The sequence below is a fragment of the Mytilus galloprovincialis genome, chromosome 1 (assembly GCF_965363235.1).
Source record: "Mytilus galloprovincialis chromosome 1, xbMytGall1.hap1.1, whole genome shotgun sequence".
Taxonomy (NCBI): Eukaryota; Metazoa; Mollusca; class Bivalvia; order Mytilida; family Mytilidae; genus Mytilus; species Mytilus galloprovincialis.
In genome coordinates, this window is record NC_134838.1 from 75,254,239 (window position 1) to 75,277,457 (window position 23,219).

At 31.2% G+C, this 23,219-nt stretch overlaps 1 protein-coding gene across 1 annotated transcript; it reads left to right on the forward strand.

The window, feature by feature from the left end:
• Positions 1 to 455: 455 nt before the first annotated feature.
• LOC143083732 (DBH-like monooxygenase protein 1 homolog) lies at positions 456 to 11,229 on the forward strand. Its single transcript, XM_076260019.1, has 11 exons — positions 456 to 829; positions 2,369 to 2,515; positions 4,222 to 4,398; positions 5,233 to 5,316; positions 5,850 to 6,026; positions 6,408 to 6,510; positions 7,332 to 7,498; positions 8,176 to 8,358; positions 9,465 to 9,524; positions 10,217 to 10,453; positions 11,074 to 11,229. Exons 1-11 carry the CDS (start codon positions 506 to 508, stop codon positions 11,143 to 11,145), a joined length of 1,731 nt encoding a protein of 576 aa, XP_076116134.1. The 5' UTR covers positions 456 to 505; the 3' UTR covers positions 11,146 to 11,229.
• Positions 11,230 to 23,219: the final 11,990 nt, after the last annotated feature.

The window sequence follows — 23,219 nt, forward strand, 5'->3', positions numbered from 1 at the left end:
ATACATTTAATAATGGTGTTAGCGGGTAAAGTGTTATCTAAAAGATTAGTATGTCTTCTATATTTATATCGAAGATCAATGATCTATTTCTATGTGTTTAGCAACAATGTTATGTTCCTGTCTTTTTTAACCTATAAGGCTACTGTGACATATGAATCATCGTGTATTCATGTATTAAGAAATGATTCATTATTATTAAGATTTCTAATCATATACTTATCTTAACTAATTTATAATAAAACAATATACATTTGTGTATTTTTATATATACAACATGAAATTGTTGCAGTTCCGCATCATACTGAATTAATAACTAAAACTTATAGCTGTCATAACCAGGTGAACAAATGAGGTCTATATAAGTACGCGTGATATGCAGAAATTGTTTGTTTACTTACAACAAATTGTCACATGGGTTTGACGGGTTAAGGTTATCAAAAGAGTTGTGAAATTCTCATCGATGTATAAATAAAGAAAAAAATGTGAATTTATATCAAAACTAAAAATGTATTTGCTGACTATATTTTTGACATTTTTGCTTGGGTTGCATTATAGCAATGGGCGCTTTGTTGATCCTATACATCCAACACAAAGGCCTTTAGTACCTTCACACACAAAACCAACTCCAACATCAGCATTCCAACATGAATTTCAGTTGGACTCTGACGGAAACTTTTGGTTATTTTGGAATGTCAGCGATACCAATATTACGTTCGAAACTCATGTCAGAACTAGAGGATATGTTGGATTCGGGCTTTCATCAAATGGTAAAATGTTTCCATCTGATGTTGTCGTCGGATGGGTAAAAGACGGGACAGCGGTTTTAAAAGTAAGTATTCATGTATTTACATAAAAAGAAGAATCAAGTGCAAGAGCCTGTTTTGAATGCATGTATTTCACACCATGGCCATTTTGTTTCAAGTCCTCCAATCTCTACTAAAATTCACAGTTGATAGATATATATATAAATATGTGTATTTTAAAGTTATCATAACATTTTGCATATATCTAAATCAATTGAAAACTTCGTTTGCTCAATCATATTTCAATACAGCAATTTTTGTAGATTTTAGCAAATTAAGAGTAATAAAAATATATTTTTATCGGTTTGAAGTTGACGAATACAAATTAGTGTGTGCTGATTATGAATTTTATTCGATTTGGAAATTTTACAAAATATGTGTGAGTTCTATTATTTTAAACTCTTCAATGTTCAAATGCGAGACTTTTTGGGATAGTTTGGTTTATACTTCTTCTGTATTTGAAAGTGAGACAATGATTGTAAAATATATTTTTCGGTTAACTCATGCAACATATGTATTTCGAGTAAACCATATGTGTTAAATTCCCATTTCTGGTCAAATATATCAATTTTGATAAGTGTATTTCTACACACTTAATTATCCTTGTGATCTATATTGGCTTGTTTAATTATCAATACAAAAACAATATGAAAGGCAACACTAATTTCAATAATACAAAAATGCAATGGCCAAAAAACGACTCTTATATTGTTTTGTAAAATACCTCATCTTTCTTAAAAAATTATTTTGTATTTATTCGAATCTAAATTTAAAAACTTAACTTTTATAATGCGACTTTGCATTTGTTTTAAAGATAATTTTCTCCCAAATAATTCATTGAAAAGTCTTTATTTTCCTCCAAAAAGCAAAACTGCATAGGGTAAGACTATGTTTTGGTCTGGTTGCAACTCTGAATAAGAATTTATTTTGAAAAAATTAAACAAACAACATTAGAATGCATCAGTAAAGATTATAATTTTTCATGTTTCAATATAAACCGAGGTTTATTGTTTTTATTTAAATATGTTTTCGTAATTCCTCAAATCGATCTAGGCATTTAAAATGTATTTACGTGGTCAAAAGCACGCAATGGTGTTTTAACTTCAAAATAGACATATGACGTTACTATACTGTGATTTTTTTCTCCAATAGTATCACATTCTTTTTATTTGTCCCTTGTATAAGATAAAATGAAGGATAACATTTTTTGTACATTTTTGTCAAGGTACATGCCAACAAATGATATATATATATATACAAATGATACTGAACAGACAATAATTTTGTCTTGTCTTGTTTTTTCTTGTTTGTTCTGTTCTTAGAACTGGTATGGATTGTCAAACTCGCTTTTTGAGATCTCACCAAGCGCGTCTTCCATTATATTGAAAATACACGGTGAAAATATTTTTTTTATTCTTTATTACAGAATCAAAATTAAAGTAAACAAACTGGTAACATTTTTCATTACCCAATGGAGTCATTTTCTATCAGTTTCCATTCACCATAATGTATCCCAGTAAATAGATACTACATGTATAAATAACAGAATAAAATTTTATTTTAAGGATTGCCACACCACTGGACATTTCACTCCCGAAGTGGATACCAGTCAGGATTGGCACTTGATTAATGGATTTGAGAACGATTTTGGCACTGTCCTGACATTTTCAAGAAAATTGGACACCTGTGATGGCAACGACACAATAATCACTGTAAGTATTGGTCAATAATCTTAATTCGTCTAATATTTAATTAATATCAAATTTGGTTCAGGTACCATGACTTGTGATACATGCATTAATTTGATACAAGTGCACACTATTGAAATGAAGATATTTGTAAGTCTTCCCCTTCTATAGCACATACGAAAGCGTTATTCCTCTAAATTCTGGCCATGCTCTAGCGCGAAGATATTGCGTTTTGAACGATATTTTGTCACCAACCCTGTAGTCTTTATTAAAATGAAACGTTCTATTAAAAAACAAATGTTAGTACGGATGAAGCTAACGTCAAAATTTTAAAATTTTGTATTATTGCCATCGTTACTCTAAATAGTTAACAAAACATTGGTACCCAAATAGGTTGGCATGCTACGTATGCAAACGACTGATCGAATCAAAAGGCAAAATTGTTCAATATACGCGGGTCAAGGGAGTCATATGCATAAATTTACTCGTCTTTGAATACGCACACGGCAAGAAATTGGTTTCGGTTCAAGATGGAACATTATCGTTGTGGTACAAGGGGAAGTTGCATAAGTGATTAATTAGTACATATCCGCAGAGGAAACTAATCTAGGACTAGTATAGGCAGATAGATGGCGTATGCCTTTATTTCATTCTTTCCGTCTATTTGACTTGAAACAACTCTTGTTATCCACCGACATTGAAAATCAACTTGTTAGAAATGCTTCGAGGATTTATATGTAAAAATATGATTTGTTTGATTTCCATTGAATCAGAAAAATTACCATATAAATAATTGGGATAAGCTGGACACCCGAAAGGTCTTCCTGTCATACGCATGTGCGCTTTACAAATAAAAAAAAACCAATTTAGACAGAAAAAAAGAATGTTCCTTGTGAGATACTTTGATGACAATTGGCCAACCAATATTACAGTGCTTGGAATCTATGGAATGTGTAGGCACAGATCTTCGTGAAAGCCGTTCAACTGACACTCAATTGAAGTTACCTGTAATATAAGGCTCAATACATTTCTTACCTACAAAGAATTAGGTTTAAACACAGGAGCTGTTGCAAATGTATCTAAGAATATTGTATTCGATAGCTAAAACAAAATCTAATAGAAAGATCACGTTGTTACATGTAAGTACCTGTCGCATTGTGCCGAGATGTGAATATCTTTGACTGATCGGCTGATCAAAATGTATTTTTGCATGAAGGAACAAAGTAAGTTGTACATTGGTACCTAGAAAATATAGAGAAATATTATTACGAATCACTATTGCAACCGCAAAGGCATTTGGTTGACTAGTTCCTCAAGATGTACATACATTGTGTAATTACTTTTGTATATCAGATATGACAGACTTATTATATTTACACGTTCAAAAATTATTTAAACATACTTGAACATTGGTGTTACGTTTGTGCAGATAAAGGGATCATTGTATATGACCCTATGGTAAAACATATTTGAATACAGAAAAAAGTAACTTCTTCACAAGTTATTACCAATTGATTTATTTTCTGATTGTCATATCATCTGAATTAATTATATATCTCAGCATACAAGGAATGGCTGCCAGTTGATCTTTATGTCATTGTAACAAAAAAATGAGATAAAAGCAAACAACTAAATCAGACTATCAGCCTTATAATTAATAACAGTAATTTTAAATCATTATTAGTGATTTGAATTATATTTCATCGTTTACATTATTTTTTTATATTTAGGACGATACTGTGAAAGCTATATATTCCTACCATCCTGACGATCCAGATTCTGTCCAAGGAATGCAATGGCATGGAGTAAAACGTCGTGGTGCACAAAGTTTGATGTTTTTGTCATCTACTAAATCTGATGTTACCATTCCAGCCAATAATATACACATAGATCTGGTATCACCTAACGTAGGTTAACAGTATATTAGCAATGTTTTAAGATATAAAAACTGAGGCTTGGTAGAGGTTAGGGACATGTTTAACATGTATACCAGGGGGGAAATGGTTGTATCGAATCTTTAAGATATTTTGCCGTTATTAATTATATTGGATAAACAATGAAACGGTTTCTTCTAAGATAATATTTGCTCTACTAACCAGAGCTTTAGTTTCAAATAACCTTAGTCCAACCAGCCGTTACAAGTTTCATATATTGTTCATATATCTTTTATTTAAGTCAAAACTTTAACCCTAATAATGCGTCTTTTTAGGTCTGTCATTCCTAACTTTACAAAAATGTATAATATTTGCATTGTAAAGGAATGGATGACAAGAGATAAGGGTATTAAAGTGCATAATTCTCATTTATGGCATTCCTTCGAACAACAAAAAATATAAGGCTCGTGTTAAGTCGCCAATTACAAATGCATACTAGGAAACAAACCACAACTGCCACTATAATATCCCAACATTTTTTTCAAAGATATTTGGGAGGTGGGGTAGGGTAAAATGGGGGTAGAGGTGGTATGTTCAAATAATTTTAACATTTCATGAACATACAGAACATTTACAAAAAATGACAGCATTGATAAAATTTGTAGCACTACTGAGATATATATTTATCTCCTAGCACAAATCGTCTCCCTGAATTGTCATCAACCCTGTGGTCGTAAAAACTTATCATTCTTTTTTTTCGTTTACAAGTCAGATATTTATTTTATATGACTTGTATGACCTCATTCTATTTAGTTTTCTCTGTTCGTTGTATTTTTAATCATTTTATTGAATGCATCTTTTCTTCAGTTTGCTGTACCTTCGGTTGATACACGTTACCAATGCACTATATACAAAATACCAACCCTAACAAAGAAACATCATATGATCAGAGTGAGTGATGAATTTATAAGATATCATTACTTTATAAAATATGAACTGCATGCACAAAAAGGAAAATATTGAATTAATGACAAATAACAGGTGTTATGAAACTAGAAGTTTACATGTTTTGCAAACACACTTGTGCAGAAAGGTAAGGTCTGCATCAGTACAAATAAAACAAATCCAGAGCATAATTAAAGTGCAAACAAAAAACAGCGTGCCATGTCGGGTATGATATATAAATTTAAATGAATTAATCCATTATGAAATAAAATTAGAAAAGCATTCAAAAGTTTGAACTGTTTTAGGGGCGATAGTCAAATTTATGTAACGTTAAGCATATGAAGTATTAAACATTCTGTGGCTTTACGCTTACCTATGACCCAGTGGAAATATGCATTCTGACAGAATATAAACCTTGATACCTTTCTGCTTGTTTTTATTAAAAAAAATTTGTTTAATGAAAATAAGTTTGTATAAATCAATACATATTGTGTAAATAATTTTTTGGGGAAAATAATTAAATCATTGTATTCTTTTAGTACGAACCTGTTATACAGAAGGAAAACATCGATTATGTCCACCATATTGTTGTAACAACATGTCCTGAAGTTACCGAGGCAGATGTTGGAACTTCCTTTGCGTGTTACTCAAGGAGTACACCTAGACGTTTCCAGACATGCAGTGAAGCAGTTGTGGCTTGGGCTGTAGGCGGAGTGGTAAGTTTACTACAGTTTACTTATTTAGTTGGTTGACATGTTTTTATCTTAAATGTCTAAACGTTGAGTGGGGATTAAAAAAAAAAGGTCACATAAATTTTTACCATCCAGCAGTAAAAGAGATGCGAAAGGTACCAACGGAATATTCGAACTCACAAGTTGAAAACAAATTGACAATGTCTTAATAAAAACAAAACAAAAAACAACCCAAAAGACACACAAATTCAAACACAACCAACAGAACACAAAACAATGAAAAATATTAAAACAAATAATAGAAAACTGCAGACTGAGCAAAATAGCCCTTGTATACCTTGTATACAATCACCTAGTATCATGAGCCTTTCTTTCCTTCCTTAATACTTTTGTTTTTATTATCAGGCTTTTAATATGCCAGAGCACGTTGGATTTGCTTTTGGAGAAGCAGACAGTCCAAAATATTTGAGATTAGAAATGCATTATAACAATCCTACCATGAAATCTGGTAAGTAAAGGAAGAAATATTAAATATCTATAGATCTATTCAAATATCAAATTTTACATGTACATGTAATTTGATTCTTATTGTATGTAGCACTCAAAGTATACAATTCTTATTTATGAACACATATATGAAACCTCGATTTGTAAAACTTGAATAAGTTAAACAGCAATTAGTTGATAATCTACAGATCTACATATTAAATAGCATGAACGAAGATTGTCCTTAACTAACAGCATATTTAAATTAAAGCTCTCAAAATATAAAGTAACGGAAAGATATTTTCATAATGCAAATATGCATTATTTCAACACTTTAGAAAAGTAAGCTTTTGCTTTGATCAAATCTGGAAGAGTGTCATTGATAGAGCGAAATAAAAAAGATAGACTTTCTAACATTAAGATATTTAAATAAATGCATATTAATTAATACATGTACCGCTAACATGTTTAACCCCGCCACATTATTTATGCATGTGCCTGTCCCAAGTCAGGAGCCTGTAATTCAGTGGTTGTCGTTTGTTTATGTGTTACATATTTTTTTATTTTTTTTATTTTTTTTTACATAAATAAGGCCGTTAGTTTTCTCGTTTGTATTGTTTTACACTGTCTTATCGGGGCCTTTTATAGCCGACTAAGCGGTATGGGCTTTGCTCATTGTTGAAGGCCGTACGGTGACCTATAGTTGTTAATGTCTGTGTCATTTTGGTCTTTTGTGGATAGTTGTCTCATTGGCAATCATACCACATCTTCTTTTTTTATATATACGACAAGTATCACCTCAAAATGATATGTTTGAATAAATTCATTGGACTTATATTTCAGATATTGTTGACAGTTCAGGTATCAGATTAGTTCTTACCCCAGATACTCGCCAGTTTGATGCAGCCGGTATGAGTATTGGGGTCAATGTTGATCCGACTCATTTTATTCCACCATACCAAAAAGCTTTTTTGTCTACGGGATATTGTAGTCCAGAGTGTACTGAAAAGGTATGTTTTTAAATATTGTTTTTTTTAGAAAGAGATACTTTTAAATGCAAAAAAAAAATAAAGTTTAAAACGGAAAAACATTGGTCCGAGTTGTCTTTAAAACTGGTCCAAGTTTTTATCAAACTTGTCAAAGTTGCAATTGAATTGGTCTGATTTGTCTTATGTTCGAGTTGTCATGTATTTGTTGTTAGTATGTATGCCTTGTTTCTTGTGGTATTTTCTGTATTTGTCGAATAATTATATTTATATATTAATTTGTTTCATTTGTTACAAGATACCCATAAAGTTTGATTGGTTTGCTTTCCGGTCTTACATGATTTCACTGGATGCTATTGACACAATCAATCAATCACCAGCTTTAAATCATACTTTGGTACTTTTTAAGTTTTCAAAAAGTAGGTCTTGTTACAACATTTTGAGCAGAATAAAATTAATATAAAAAATAAGAAAACAACCAAAAATACTGGAGACTAAATTGCTAGAACATCATGCCTAGAAAAAAAAACAGTTCATACAACATTGATTTTGTACCTTTGAAACAGCAAATACACTATTACACAAATTGCGAACAATGATGGTACATATATGTGGTGCATTGAAAATGTGTTGTCCAATATCATTTAACCTTCAATTTTTATTTATTTTTTAATTTAATGAAGATGACTTTTGTATTTCAGGGTTTACCAGAAAATGGAATTAAGATTTTTGGTCTCTTACAACATGCTCATTTATTGGGTGCTGGAATTATAACAAGGCATATTAGAAACGGAACTGAACTGTCACCGATTGCTGAGGATGACCACTATGATTTCAATTACCAAGATATTAGGGTTTTAAAAGAAGAACGAGAGGTCAAACGAGTAAGTTAAACTTTTTATTCTTCTTTTTTTCTGTTTTAAACAATATACCATCCATTATTTTTTTAAATAAAGTATTTGCAAATTTCTGTAGAGAAATCAATTTTTCTAATAAACAGTTTACCTTCCCTCTGGTAGGACATCATGGTACTCGGGCAACCAAGAGCAATGTAAAGAAGTTAAATCATGCTTCCAATCGGTACAACTTTTGAGGTAGATAAAATGTTATTTGTTTTCATTATGTCAAAATAATCGAAAAACAGTAACCATCTTTTTTCCCCAAGTGCACATATTTTATGCTTGATTTTACTTTTTGTGCATGATGGCTCTTACTTAACCGAGTATCAAACCACAGATTATGTAACCTATCGAAAAATTAAATAATCCAAGGTCTATGAAAAGTCTTTTTTGAAAGATTCTCATACATGTAATTTACGTGACTGTATAAAGTTTATCTTTGAAATCCATTAATCACGGGGAGACTTCATAATTCATAATTAAGTATTTTATGTTCTTGACAAAACTACACAATCACTATCCATTGGTTTATCTCTCAATTTCGACGGCTTTGTCAGATTTTTCCCAATCAAAGAAACTTAACTCTTGATTTTTATGAAATAACTTCACAATTTCGACATGGTTTTTGACTGTGGAGAGGGCCGAAAATGTATTTACCGCAAACACAAAAACGAACAGATACCCCCAATTTAGAAACCTTCAAAATATATTTAGGATAAATTTATGATATATCACATTTAATCTTGTCATCAAACTAATTTTCATCAAGTAATTTAGTATATTGCTTAATGCTCACTACCTATATAAAGTGGTATGTGTATTGCTTCTTGAGATGAATACACTAAAATTAGAAAAAAAAGCTGTTAGACAACGAGACAGCGAGACAACAGTATAACTATTCTGTACTAAAAACAGACTCTGGATCGGATTCAACATCGTAATGGTATCGCCACAACATTAACTAAAAATTAAAAGCAGCAAACATACTGATTTTTCATGCCAAAATCCTTGAATTTCTCATTTCTTTCGTCGCTCCTTCACGTTTCGTTAGAATATTGCAGTAAACTTAAAACGTACCTTATTTTTATCAGGGTGACAGCTTTATTGTTGAATGTACCTACGACTCTTCAAGAAGAAACAAACCAACAATAGTAAGTAGATACTAGTTAATCTATTTTTCTGTCCTCTTTCCTCATTTATTTTTTAGAAACTACATGCAGCAACAGGGAAAGAGAACTTAAATCTCAACTCCCTCATGAAAGCTTGATCTTAGAAACATTTGGCTATTATTTAAGGTCTTTTTTGCCAAATAACTCTTAAACTCTTATATTCCACTGGTTTTAATATATTCGGCTTTAATTGTTGATAATGAAGGTAAACTCAGAAAATAAAAGTGTTTCAAACTCAGAAGAATCTTAAGGTGGTACCCAACACTTTCACTAAAATTAATTTGGCCCGTTTAATTTTCATAAAATTTTGACAAAGTATTTACTTTGACCCTTTGACAAAGATATAAAAATTTCAAAACAATTGAAACAACCGTTTTATCAGAAATAATACACTAGTTATATAGCAGTTTGACAAACACTTATTTTGATAATTGAGAAGCTCAATATTCCCTTGAAACACAACGTAATTAAAACGTTTAGAAGATTTTACACAGTTATCTCCCTGTAGTGTTAGGTACCACCTTAAAGTGTTGTTTTGATTTTCTCAATTTTAAATCATATTTATTTTATCATACACATAAAACAATTTTCATTTCGAGTATGATTTAGAAATTAACTGAAATGTGAATCATTATATTGTATGAACATAATCAAACAAGTATTTTTAATTACAGGGAGGTCTATCAACACAAGAAGAGATGTGTGTTTCCTTTTTATACTACTATCCACGGACGACAATGTCTTTGTGCTTGGGTTTACCAGTCTATGACCAAATATCCAAAGATCCATCCAAAGCAGTGGAACAATTTAACGGCTGGAATTGGAGGGATGATAATGTCCAGCACATGTTTCAAGACTTGGTGAATAACTCAACATATAGAATGATCTGTAATGGTCCCGAAAGACTCAAGGTAAGCTGTCGTACTGTATAAAGTGTTGTTTTAAAGGAGAGAACGTCTGTCACAAAACGTCGTGAATACAAGTATTTGCTACTGGTTAAATTCTCAACTATATTCTATATCAGGTCTTTGGTTTCTCTATTGAACAGTTACATTTGTATCACTTAATCTTTATGTATTTAGATAACACTAAGGTATGGGTTTTGATCATTGTTGAAATTCTAAGCTGAAGTTTTATTGCATTCTTGTCATTTGGCCTTCTAGATTGTCGTCTCATTGCAATCAGTTTTAGTGATCGAATTCAACTTGTATTGCCGATCTTCACCTAGATTTTCAATGAATAAACTGGAACTATATGCCCTCATTAATGAACAAGGCATACTTTATTGCCTGTTCAAACCTATGTTGACACAAATACTATACTTAGTATCAACATCGATAACCGCTACCTCTATCCCAAAGGTAATCATCACACAGCATGACTGTTCTCATTTCTAAAATAATAATTGGGGTTTTTCTTAAACAAAAGATATTTAACAAACACTAGTACATGCACAATTCTTCCGCTTTTTTATAAGCCCGATATTTTTGGTGTAGATCTTTACATTTCATTCCATTATTTTGTATTGTAGATTCATCGCCACTTCTCTGTTGTTCCTAAACCAGATGTTCCTTTCCTGAAACCACAACGACAATGTGCATAACTGTGTCTTACTGATCTAATGTTTGACGATGGCATAATTTCATTATATATCGTAATACATGTTTATAAATAACTTTAAAAATAATCGCATGTGTTTAATGTTCTAAAAGTATAGTGGATATATATGAAGGAGACTGATACTAGATGTGGGGGTGTAATTCAATAGCAACTCAACGTGAAAAGTAATCAAAAGACACCTAGGGCCACTCCAAGTTGAAGACTTGTTCTTCGGTCTTTAATGTACAAAAAATGTACCGGGCTACCTTAATGTTTTTTATTCCACCTAATTCAAATATTCGTTTTCCATTGCATCAATTTTATGGAGATGTAAAATGCCATGTGAGCATACTTACTTTTTGCATTGGCGAGTTTTGGATGTGTCTATGGGCCACTCGATATCTCTCGGCCGGAAGTCAGAATAAAATTCTCGGAACGTCTCGAAAGTTACACCAGTAGTCAGCACTTCGGTGTTGACATGAATATCAATTATGTGGTCATTTTTATAAATTTCCTGTTTACATAACTTTGAATTTTTCGAAAAACTAAGGATTTTCTTATCCCAGGCATAGATTACCTTAGCCGTATTTTGGACAACTTTTTGGAATTTTGGATCCTAAATGCTCTTCAACTTTGTATTTGTACTTGTTTGGCTTTACAACTATTTTGATATGAGCGTCACTGATGAGTCTTATGCAGACGAAACGCGAGTCTGGCGTACTAAATTATAATCCTGGTACCTTTGATAACTATTTACAGGTCTTCACAGGTTGTTATCTATGTCTTTGATATGGTCCCATGATGGCCCTTGACGACGCAATCATATTTGTTTTAAAACTACCACTGTACACTGTGTGTATCTGGGTCAATTATAACGTGGTATTGGCTGCATGTTGTCTCGATAACATGTAAACAAATTATGTTTGAAGATTTTACCACGGGATACTGTGTATTTCATCATAGACTTACGGGATAGAACATTCTGTTTAAAATGTTAATTTTAGATCGGAAAACAGAAAGATAATATTCTTATTAAAAGAATTTAATTCAATCGGAATCAAAGAAATATATAAAAAATATATAATACTTTATTTATGTTTCTGAAGAAACTAACAATGATTGAAATCAGAATATTTTCAGAGTTTCAATTAAGAAATAAGTATTTTATATGACAAGATACTCTGCTTTGGTATTTTTAAATATTCATTTGTAAAGGAAACATAAAAATTAAATCCAAATAAATTCTTGCATCCTACAAAAAATGTTTATAAACAATAATCATTATATTTCTACGTTAATTATTTCATACCATTTTAGTATTTAGGCGGGTTTTATGAGTAATTATTATTTATTTTTTTGTATTATAATATATCCATAAAACGGAAAGTAAAATAAATTTATTAAATATTTAAATTTTAAACGGTCGTAAACAAAAATACTTGTGTGTTTTCAATTCATAAAGCATGATTTTAAATCCTTGCAGCTCACAACAAACGCAAAAATAATTTACAATAATCACAATAAAATTTAATTACAACCATAATGTTGGTTATTTTATACTGTTTTAGTATGGATTTAGAAGTCTTTGCTTATATTTTGTATAGTAATATATTCATATTAAATGTTAGAATTTAAAAGTAGATTCATTCGATAAATAAAATGTCTATCCGTAAATACTTGACGTTCGTGTTTATTGATATTATATATATTCAAAAGAACTTGAAAAAAAATTACTGACCGGAACGTTAGTTTATTATAAAATTTTAATTCAATTTTTGTTTGTTTGTTTTAATAGTTTAACCTTATAGCATCTACATATTTGTACTATGGTACGGTTTTGAAAATTGTATTCATTGTGTTGACCAACTATCCTACACGTCTTGATTCATTCACATTGTAGATCACATTTCAAAAGCACACTATCGGTTTGCGTTCTCACAAATTCCGGATAAAATGTCAATGAATCCTGAGTCAAAACATTTAGTGTAGGCCGTTTGACATTCGAATTCAACTATTAGATTAAGAGATGTGATGACGCAAATGTGTATTCTTTTCCTGAGCTTTCTATTTACTATTTCGTGCGCTAAAATACTACTTGCATGCAATACTATTAAATTCACTCGTGAAAGCTTATTTTCGTTTTTGTTATCTAAATTCAGGACACGGCAGAAAGAGCTTTACATATGACTTTCAAGCACGATCATTACTAACGGTATTCTAACCTCGAGTTGTTTCTCTTTTGTTTCTTTTTTGAGTCACTGTCCTATTATAAACTTTGACATTTTCGAAAAGCTAAGGATTGTCTACCCAAGGAATAGATTCCTTAACTTTGTAATGTATTTAGCCTTTTAACTTTTTTCATTCGAGCGTCACTGATGCTTTTTTTGTAGACTTAACTCGTGTCTGGGGTACATCATTTTAATTCTGGTATCTTTTTATATCTACATAACTTTTAATATATTTTTTTTAAAGTGTGCACAGGTTTATAAACTTCTGAATTAAGAAATTTTTCGGCAAATCTAAGTTTCTCTGTAGAATGTTTGAATTGATTTAAGTAAAATCAGGAAATCCTTAAAGTTTGAGATGTTTTATGAGACCAAAATAAGTCTCTTCATAAGAGGTCCCACTCAATTGCATGCCACAGGTTTCACCGCATACAACATCTAACATGAGTAAAGACAGCTTCAAATACGAGTCGGATATGATAGATAAAATAAATGCATCCTGAATTCCAGATTATAAAGCAAACTGAGTGCATAAAATATTGCGATAGGTTTGTGCAATTTGCATAAGTCATCTGGTTAGTAGGATTGCCAAAGGGTTATAATCGAAAAAAAAAAATATGTGCATTCCCAAGTGATAAATATAATAGTCGAGCTTTAAAATAGCTATTCAAATAGAAGCTGTAAATATATAATTTCAACTGGCTTCTTCTTTTCACAGTCAATTATTTCAATTCAAAAGCAAACACAAATTCAGTAACAATATTTTGGTGACCCGGCAGTCAGCGGTCTTAGGTTCATGTATTGCTTTTCTTTTTTTAAAGAAAGCAACTTGTTTTATTTTGACCTAAAGCGTTCAGAAAGGGCCAGTATTTCTTGTTCAACTTGTGATAATCATCATGGACAGTAAATGTGTTGACGTAATACGCCGTATTTGATATTGTATAGATATATATCGTGGAAAATATGATGGGATTTTGGCTACGATAAATGTTTATCTGTGACATAAATACTCTATCATGGTCACCAAAGTCATGGTGGCTTTCGTAAAAACTTCGAACTGACTTCAATATAAAAAAAAGAAGATGTGGCATGATTGCCAATAAGACAACTCTTAACAAGAGACCAAAATGACACAGAAATTAACATCTATAGGTCACCATACGGCATTCAACAATGAGCAAACCCCATACCGCATAGTCAGCTATAAATGCCCCGAAATGACAATGTAAAACAATTTAAACAAGAAAACTAACGGCCTATTTTATGTAAACATTAAACAAAAAACAAAAAAGCAACACATAATCAAAGGACAACCACTGAATTACAGCTCCTGGCTTGGGACAGGCACATACACACAGAATGTGGCGGGGTTAAACATGTTAGCAACCCTCCCCTAACCTTGGACAGTTAACCTTTGGTTCAATTGCTATCTTGTAAGTACATGGAACGCCTAAATGTTCCCTAGACATACATCGTGACATCAAAACTATGTTTTAGGAAAACTAAACCTCATTTTCTTATTTTACTCAGCTATAAAATAAACACATATTTACCATTGAAAAGACTTTTGAACAATAGCATATCCTATGACAACAATACTATTATATACATGTAGTACCTAGAAATCAACTTGAACTGCCCTCATGCATGTAATTATGTATTTTGTTTTCTATGTAACCGGCGTGTATGATTTTTTGGATTCTCGTCACTTTTTAAAGATTTTTCAAATTGAAGAGTCGCTTTTAGTTTTTGCACAGCTATTTATAAATATGCAAACTAATTTAATGAACAAAATGAAGTTCTTTTCGCAATAAATAGAATTTCCTTAAACAAGAAAAAACTAGAGGCTCTAAAGAGTCTGTGTCGCTCACCTTGGTCTATGTGCATATTAAACAAAGGACACAGATGGATTCATGACAAAATTGTGTTTCGGTGATGGTGATGTGTTTGTAGATCTTACTTTACTGAACACTCTTACTGCTTACAATAATCTCTATCTATAATGAACTTGGCCCAGTAGTTTCAGTGTTAAATATTTTGTAAAAATTTTACAAAATTTATGAAGATTGTTAAAAATTGACTATAAAGGGCAATAACTCCTTAAGGAGTCATAGACCATTTTGATCATGTTGACTTATTTGTAGGCCTTACTTTGCTGTACATAATTGTTATTTACAGTTTATCTCTATCTATCATATTATTCATGATAATAACCAAAAGCTGCAAAATTTTCTTAAAATTATCAATTCAGGGGCAGTAACCTATCAACCAGTTACATGAAAGGTCTAAAATTATAGGGCAGATAGATCTTGATTTGAAACAATTTTATCCTTGTCAGATTTGCTCTTTATGCTTTGGTTTCATAGATATGAGCCAAAAATTGCATTTTACGCTATGTACTTTTTTAGCCAACTCGACCATCTTGGTTCGCAAGAGCGGTCGTCGTACACAATTTTAAAACTAGATACCCGAATGATGATTGTGGACAAGTTTGGTTAAATTTGTCTTAGTAGTTTCAGAGGAGAAGATTTTTGTAAAAGATTACAAAAATTTACGAAAAATTGTTAAAAGTTGACTATAAAGGGCAATAACTGCTTAACGGGTCAACTGACCATTTTGATCATGTTGACCCTTTTGTAGATCTTACTTTGCTGAACATTATTGCTGTTTACAATTTATCTCTATCTATAATGATGTTCAAGAAAATAACAAAAAACGGAAAAAAATCAATAAAATTACCTATTCAGGGGCAGCAACCTCACAACAGGTTGTCCGATTCATCTGAAAATTTTAGGGCAGATAGATCTTGACCAAATAAACAATTTTAATCCTGTCAGATGTGCTCTAAATGCTTTGGTTTCAGAGATATAAGCCAGCCAAAATCTACATTTTACCCCTGTGTTCTATTTTTAGCCATGGCGACCATTTTGGTTTGTTGGCCGAGTTACCGGACAAAATTTTAATCTAGATACCCCATTAATGATTGTAGTCAAGTTTGGTTAAATTTGGCCCAGTAGTTTCAGAGGAGAAGATTTTTGTAAAAGTTAACGACGACGGACGACGAACGCCAAGTGATGAGAAAAGCTCACTTTGGCCTTCGGTTCAGGCGAGCTTAAAAGAACTTTTTACTACAATCCTCACGCTTACAAAGAACATTTCAATACGAAAAAATAAAATACTCAAGAATTCTAATAAACAATAATAAATACGTAGAACAAGAGATATGTGGTACCAGTTAATGGAACAGTCATCCAACATCATTTCCTTTACACGTCATATTTTTCAAGTTTTCGATAAACTTCTGTAAGGTTGTCTTCTGCTGGTCGCTTTTTGGCAGATTGCGGCGACGGCAGTTGTTTGTTGTCATCCATAGATTTAGACTTATTTAGTCTTGCATAGTCGGTAGATTGTGTTTCTTTATTTTGATACGTTTCTAATTCTTTCCTTAGTTTAACATTTTCTTCTCTGAGTACATCTTCTTTTTGTTTTAATTCAGGTTTTCGGTTATCGTCGTATTGCCATATCTTATTTTCCTGCGAAAAACAAAGATAACCTTCTGTACTGAATATAACATTGCATTTTTTCTCTACCGGATGGAAACGACATAATTCTCTTTCCATTTCTTCACAAAATATAGTCACATACACGGCGTCGCTATCAGCAACAGGGTAAAATGGCGTATAACATTTCGACTTGATTTTAGTGTACCCCATTGTTTTTGCTGTCTCCCAAATAACGTCTTTGTTCAATCCGACATTGAATCCATTTCCAAGAATTTCAACTCCTCCATGGACACCTAGATTGGACGTGAATTTTCTATCTCCTTGTACCATTACATAAATATCTTTATTGTAATAATTTATTATTATTATTATTATTATTATTATTATTATTATTATTATTATTATTATTATTATTATTATTATAAACAGACTAATGATAATTTCATGGTAAATTTTCATTAAAAATGTGTTGGTCACAGATTTATCATCTTTTTAAAATATAAAATATTGAGAATAAAAGTAATGTTGTTATATAAATGTCATTTTAAAAAAATGTATGTCTTAAGTTACCTTTGTTTGAAAAATAGAAGATCCTGTTGTGTTACATGTACCTGTTGTGTACTTTGCGTGTTTCAGTTGTTTATATACCATACTGAGTTCCGGTTTCAATACCAATACATTCAATATACTTACATGTTTTACATATTTTACCTATAAATATACCTATTTCTTGTGAAATGAAATTTAATAAATTCTTATAATCATCCTTTGATTTGAAATTTCTAGTTGAATCACGAATCGTAGGAGTAAATATATATATATCACATTCGATCATGTATGTTCTTTTCAAAATTTTTTTTTTTTTTTCAAATGTTTCGTTTTTATAAATGGGTATCAAATCTGGTCTGTGTTAATATTTGATAGATACAGCAAAACTTAATCACAATAAAAATAGAAATGGGCAACTACCTGTCCATATGTCATTCTCTACGAGATAAGCTTTAGATGAAGGAGAAGGTACATTTTTACGGCTCATAAATATTATTGTGAATTGACCTAAAATTAAGAAATAAGATTGGATGATAGTTTTTTCTCAATATTTTATGATCATTTTGTTTTTTCAAACATGACCAATAACAACGGTTGCAGCATACTGAAACATTGATTCCAATTAGTAGGTCAGTTTGGTATTATTTTGTAAAGATAAGTCTGAAGAAATCATTGATATTTTATTGCCTTGCAAGACAATTATAATTCGATAGAATTTCGATCCGTATGCATCCAACCTTTAACGTTAATATTCGTCGAAAATTTGCTAATTAAGTGTATTCAGTTATTTAATAATGTCAACATTAATGAAAAACAGGAGTACCGCAAGGAAGACAAGAATGAACAATGAGTTTACATATTGTATTTTTAATCATGATACTATTATGGCATGAAATTATACAGTTTTATAAAAAAAATCTTTATAATTCTATTGCACATATTATCGGTCTATCGATTTCAGTATTTATTTATCATAATATCGGGTCGCATGAACATTGGCAGTCTTCGAATATCTTCTCGATGTTTAATAGTGTCATGTCCGAAAATACGAATTTTTCAAAGCAGTTCTGAAACCTTAGTACGAATTCATGCCTCCTTTATGGTTACCAATTGAACTCCTTTATTTTTTTATAATTAATTTGAAAGAGTACATGTATATAAAAATTTTATGTCAATTCGGTGGTAATAAATGTGGCGCAGTTAACGCACCTTTTAAATTAACACCTGAAATGCATCATTCTACTGTTAATTGCTTCCAATTTATCAGTACTCTATTCGAATACAAAACGGTTCTAAGAAATTCGAATTTTGTAAAAAAAGTATGATCATCGTTTGAAGAAATCACTTTAAAGTTATATTTATCTCACTAAATGACACAGTGAGGGGTATCGGACCGGATATTTCACAAAATTTGAACGACAATTTGATATCATTAACTTTTGTTAATATTTTTTTTTAAAGTACATCCGTTATTCAAATTAAGAGAATTTTATTTGAATACCTTTTAAAGAAATAAGAAATATGAAGTATTTTAACTTCAATGATTTGCCACTGTGATTTATTATATTTTTTATGCATTGCTAGGACGATTTAAGAAAAAAAACTTTTATATCGATACAAAAATTTAAAAAAACCAAACAATTATGATACACATTTCCTATCACAAAAAGTAAAAAGTTCAGTTTAAATAGTAACAAGCAGAATTACCAACTAAGTAAACTCATCATATATATATTAGACGTGAAATTATGTTTACAAAACCCTTGGCCATACATGTAGCATTGTCAACCAAGTGATTTCATTTTGGATTTTTTCTATCACACAACAACATACATTGTACAATATTAATTAACATACAATAAAAATTCATATTCGAAATGACGATCAAAACAACTGATATAAAAAAATTAAAAAATTAAACAACTGTATATCCAAGAAGAATTTCCATACAAAATTATCTCAATTAAATATCAATAAAAGTATAAAAAAAGGTATACGTCAATGAGACAGCAATCTTACGACACAAACAAAACATCTATAGGTCAAAATAACGTATTAAATAATATAATAGCATTTAAAACTATATTTTAAATCTCTTATCCGCAGTGGTCTGGTTTATAGTTGTCTTTGTGTTATCTTAAAATATTTGCGGTTGTTGACAGTGTCCATCGATGTTTAATTTGTTAAAGAAATAACTTACCATAGTGAAATTAATAAGAAAAGGGCTTTAATTTTATAGCATTAACATTATTGCATCGTTATTTGTACAATTTAAGCGATCAATTATGATTATATCATAGCCATGAAACGTGCGTAATTATTTCGCACAACGGTCACAGTTCCATAGATTTATCTTGTGTAGCAAGGAAGATTTTTTATAATTGATTTATTTTTACAGAGAAAACTTTGCCGTTCGCAATTTTATTACGCACATGCGGTATTTTGTTTCCCGATTTTGTATAGTATCATAAACTTCAAATCGATGAAATATGTTCATGGTCTTAAGATATTTTGAATTGCCAGTTACATTAAGTCTGATATTTTAAGCTTGTGTTCATTGTAGAAACGTTAAATTTTAGATGTTTGCCTGTTTGTATTCAAGTCTGATTGCTGTGATTACACGTTTGTTTATGAATATGGTAATCGTATGTCACATACACACAGCAGTGTCGGTGCCCACAACAATTTTAACGGCTCCTCCAGTATTCAGAACTCATACTCCTGACACTACCATCCCAACTTTATTTTACAATCTACCAAAGCAAGCTATGAATTGGGCATGCATATATCAATTGCCAATAAAGAGAAAATAGGTAATGGAGAATTTATTGATTTGGCATTATTGCAAAATACAAATATTGAAAACAATTCCATTAAACAAACCATTTGCTTTGTGCAATGTGAACTGTTGTTGCAACAAAAACAATTGCAGCAAAAATTACAAATATTGATGCATTTCTAGTTTTTATAAGTGTATGTTGTCTAGCTCATCCTGAAAAGTTTCAAGAGTTGTTGAAATACATTAATAATATCAGAATAGCTGCTAAACGATGTGGTTCATATAGTATAGGGTGGAAACAATATGATGAACAGTTAAGATTGAAAATATCTCTGAACCCGCAGACATAGATTTGGAGTTGTGGTTAATGTATATCAGGCAAAACAATAATGCCAAAAAGTCAATAGTTCGACGCACACACAAGTGTTATGATTTCAAGTTTATAATGGTTCTTGCACTAGATTTATTTGTACGAATAGCCATTCATGCATTAGATGTTTTGCTGCTCATCCTTTGATATTTTGTCCTCGAGGGATGGTAAATAATTATCAAGGTAGAATGTAGGGCGGAACTCGTCCAACTTTTATTGCACGACCTCGTTTACAGTTAAGACCTCTGGATAAATATTCTTTCAGAACCCCACAGTTGTATTTAAGACCAAGATATCAAGGTTACCAGTTATGGGTCAAAGGTCATAAGCCAGTTAAAGTTCATGTTCTTGGAAAGTATTTGACTAATTATTACAATCTTCCAGAATTATTGTTTACTGGGTTTAGGGATGGCTTTCGTTTAAATTATGTTGGACCTAGGCTCTCTGGCGTACTAAATTATAATCCTTGTACCTTGTTATACAATATACCGTGTTCTTTTGTTCAAAATATTGGTTGAAGGTGCGCGAAATCTCAATTGGATTCGAGATTACCACTTATTAGAGAACTTTTGGAAAATATTGTAGGTGTACTTCCAAGTTTGTGGTCGTCACAGTTTGAAACAAAATTGTTCACCGCAGCATTTTCATAAGCAATTCATGGGTTATTCAGGGTAGGAGAGTTAACGGTAGGCAATAAAGGTAAAATCGCTATAAAGTGTCTAGTTATAAGTCACATTCCTTTAGAATATGTATGCCACTACTCTTTCGTTCGTAGGGTATGTAGATGATTATAAAAAGGTGCTTGGTAGTTGGAAATCTGATTCATCCTATTTAACATATATGTCAAGTATTTGCCGCTGTACAATTACTTAGTAACTAACATCACTTACGTTACCTATTGTTTACGTTGTCTATTGTAAACGTAAAGTAAAACATTGCCTTGTGCGCAACGTCTCATAACTTTAATACAATATGATATGAACACACGCCTTTCATTACTAACCCTTAAGCGAAGTACTGACCACAAGAAACACGATAAACGATATTGGTGCCGTCATCCATGGAGAAGTTGAAAGCAATTCGTGGTGGTCACCGTAGTGCAGTTACAAGATTAATTAGTAGAACAAAGGAAAGAATTTTGCAAGATGATATAGAACTTGAAGAACTTTCGGCTGCCGCAGATACCCTTACAAAGAAGAGGATTTTTTTTAAACATTGAAGTAATGAAAGAATTTTCTGTTCATAAGTTTGTTTACAAAAAAAAATCATATTTTAAAAATGGGAGTTTAAAAGAATAATCAAGTGTTGCGTTTCTAAAGTCGGTCAGTATATTATAGAAGTCTAGGAATGTTATATTTGGATTTTAACTTTTCTGTTCAAGATTTATCTGATGAAGAAAAGTTGATTTTTATACTCAATCCATCAACACCATCACAAGTAAATAAATTGGGGTCCTACATCAAAAGGTCATTAGAACTGAGGACAGGGGACACTGGAATATTTACTGTAAATGAATGATTGTATATATATATATATATATATATATATATATATATATATATATATATGTGAATTACAGTTATATTGTTTACTTATTTTGTATGTCACAAACTTAATGTTTAAAGTTTAAATGGCAATAAATATTTGAATATATATTATTTGAATATTTTAAAAGTGTATCAGCAGTATCATCAGATTATCGACATACGTTTATTGGTCAATACTGCAGTAATTATCACAGTTAGGCGCAGCTTATCCCCACCATGTGACGAATGACCATGCTGTCCAAAAAAGGGTTTTAAACAATCTGTCCATTTTGGCACATTTCGTTGCGTTTTGATACGTTTTATATATTAAATAACAAAATCAATTTTAATATTAGCCTGTGGTTTCCAGGGTTGATTTCAAAGGTTATAATAGATGTTCGACCTATTAAATTGAGTAGATATGGTCTGCTATTTAAGAACAGTCGGCAACCATCATAGATTATGTCTCAAAGTGCTAGAATATATAATTATATTGAACATTAAAGTTGACAATTTTCAGAAAAAATATATTGTTTGAAGTTGATAGTTGTGTAATTAATCTATTAAACTGTGGCCAATTACTGCCAATAACACCTTAAATCGTTTTGTCTTTCTGATCATCTAGTCCAAGGATAATAGGATTTAAAATTATCTTCTAAATGTCTTACCCGCAGTGGTCTGGTTTATAGTTGTCTTTGTGTTATCTTAAAATATTTGCGATATTTAGCTGCAACCTACGTCATCGAAATCACATTGGCGTTCTTCCTTTTTTCAACACAATTGGAAAAGAAACGACGTGGTTTAAAAGGCTAAGAATTATTTCATTTTACCCACCCTCCCTTTCCCTATTCAATTTTCCTGATTTGCAGCATTAGTAGTTACATTTTTCTGAATTTTGAAGCAGGGTTCAAATAAAATTGTAAATACAAGTTAGTGTTAGATAATGTGTTATTTTTATGTACATATGTTATTTACTGTTAAGTCAAATTTAGCGAGATACCGCTACTGTTTCTACTATTTTTCAGAGGCAGATCGAAATGCAGCGAAATAAACGATGGTGTTTGATGATTGTGTACCTTGAGATTGGTGAATATTGGAATAAGAAAAGACTTGACACGGATTCACT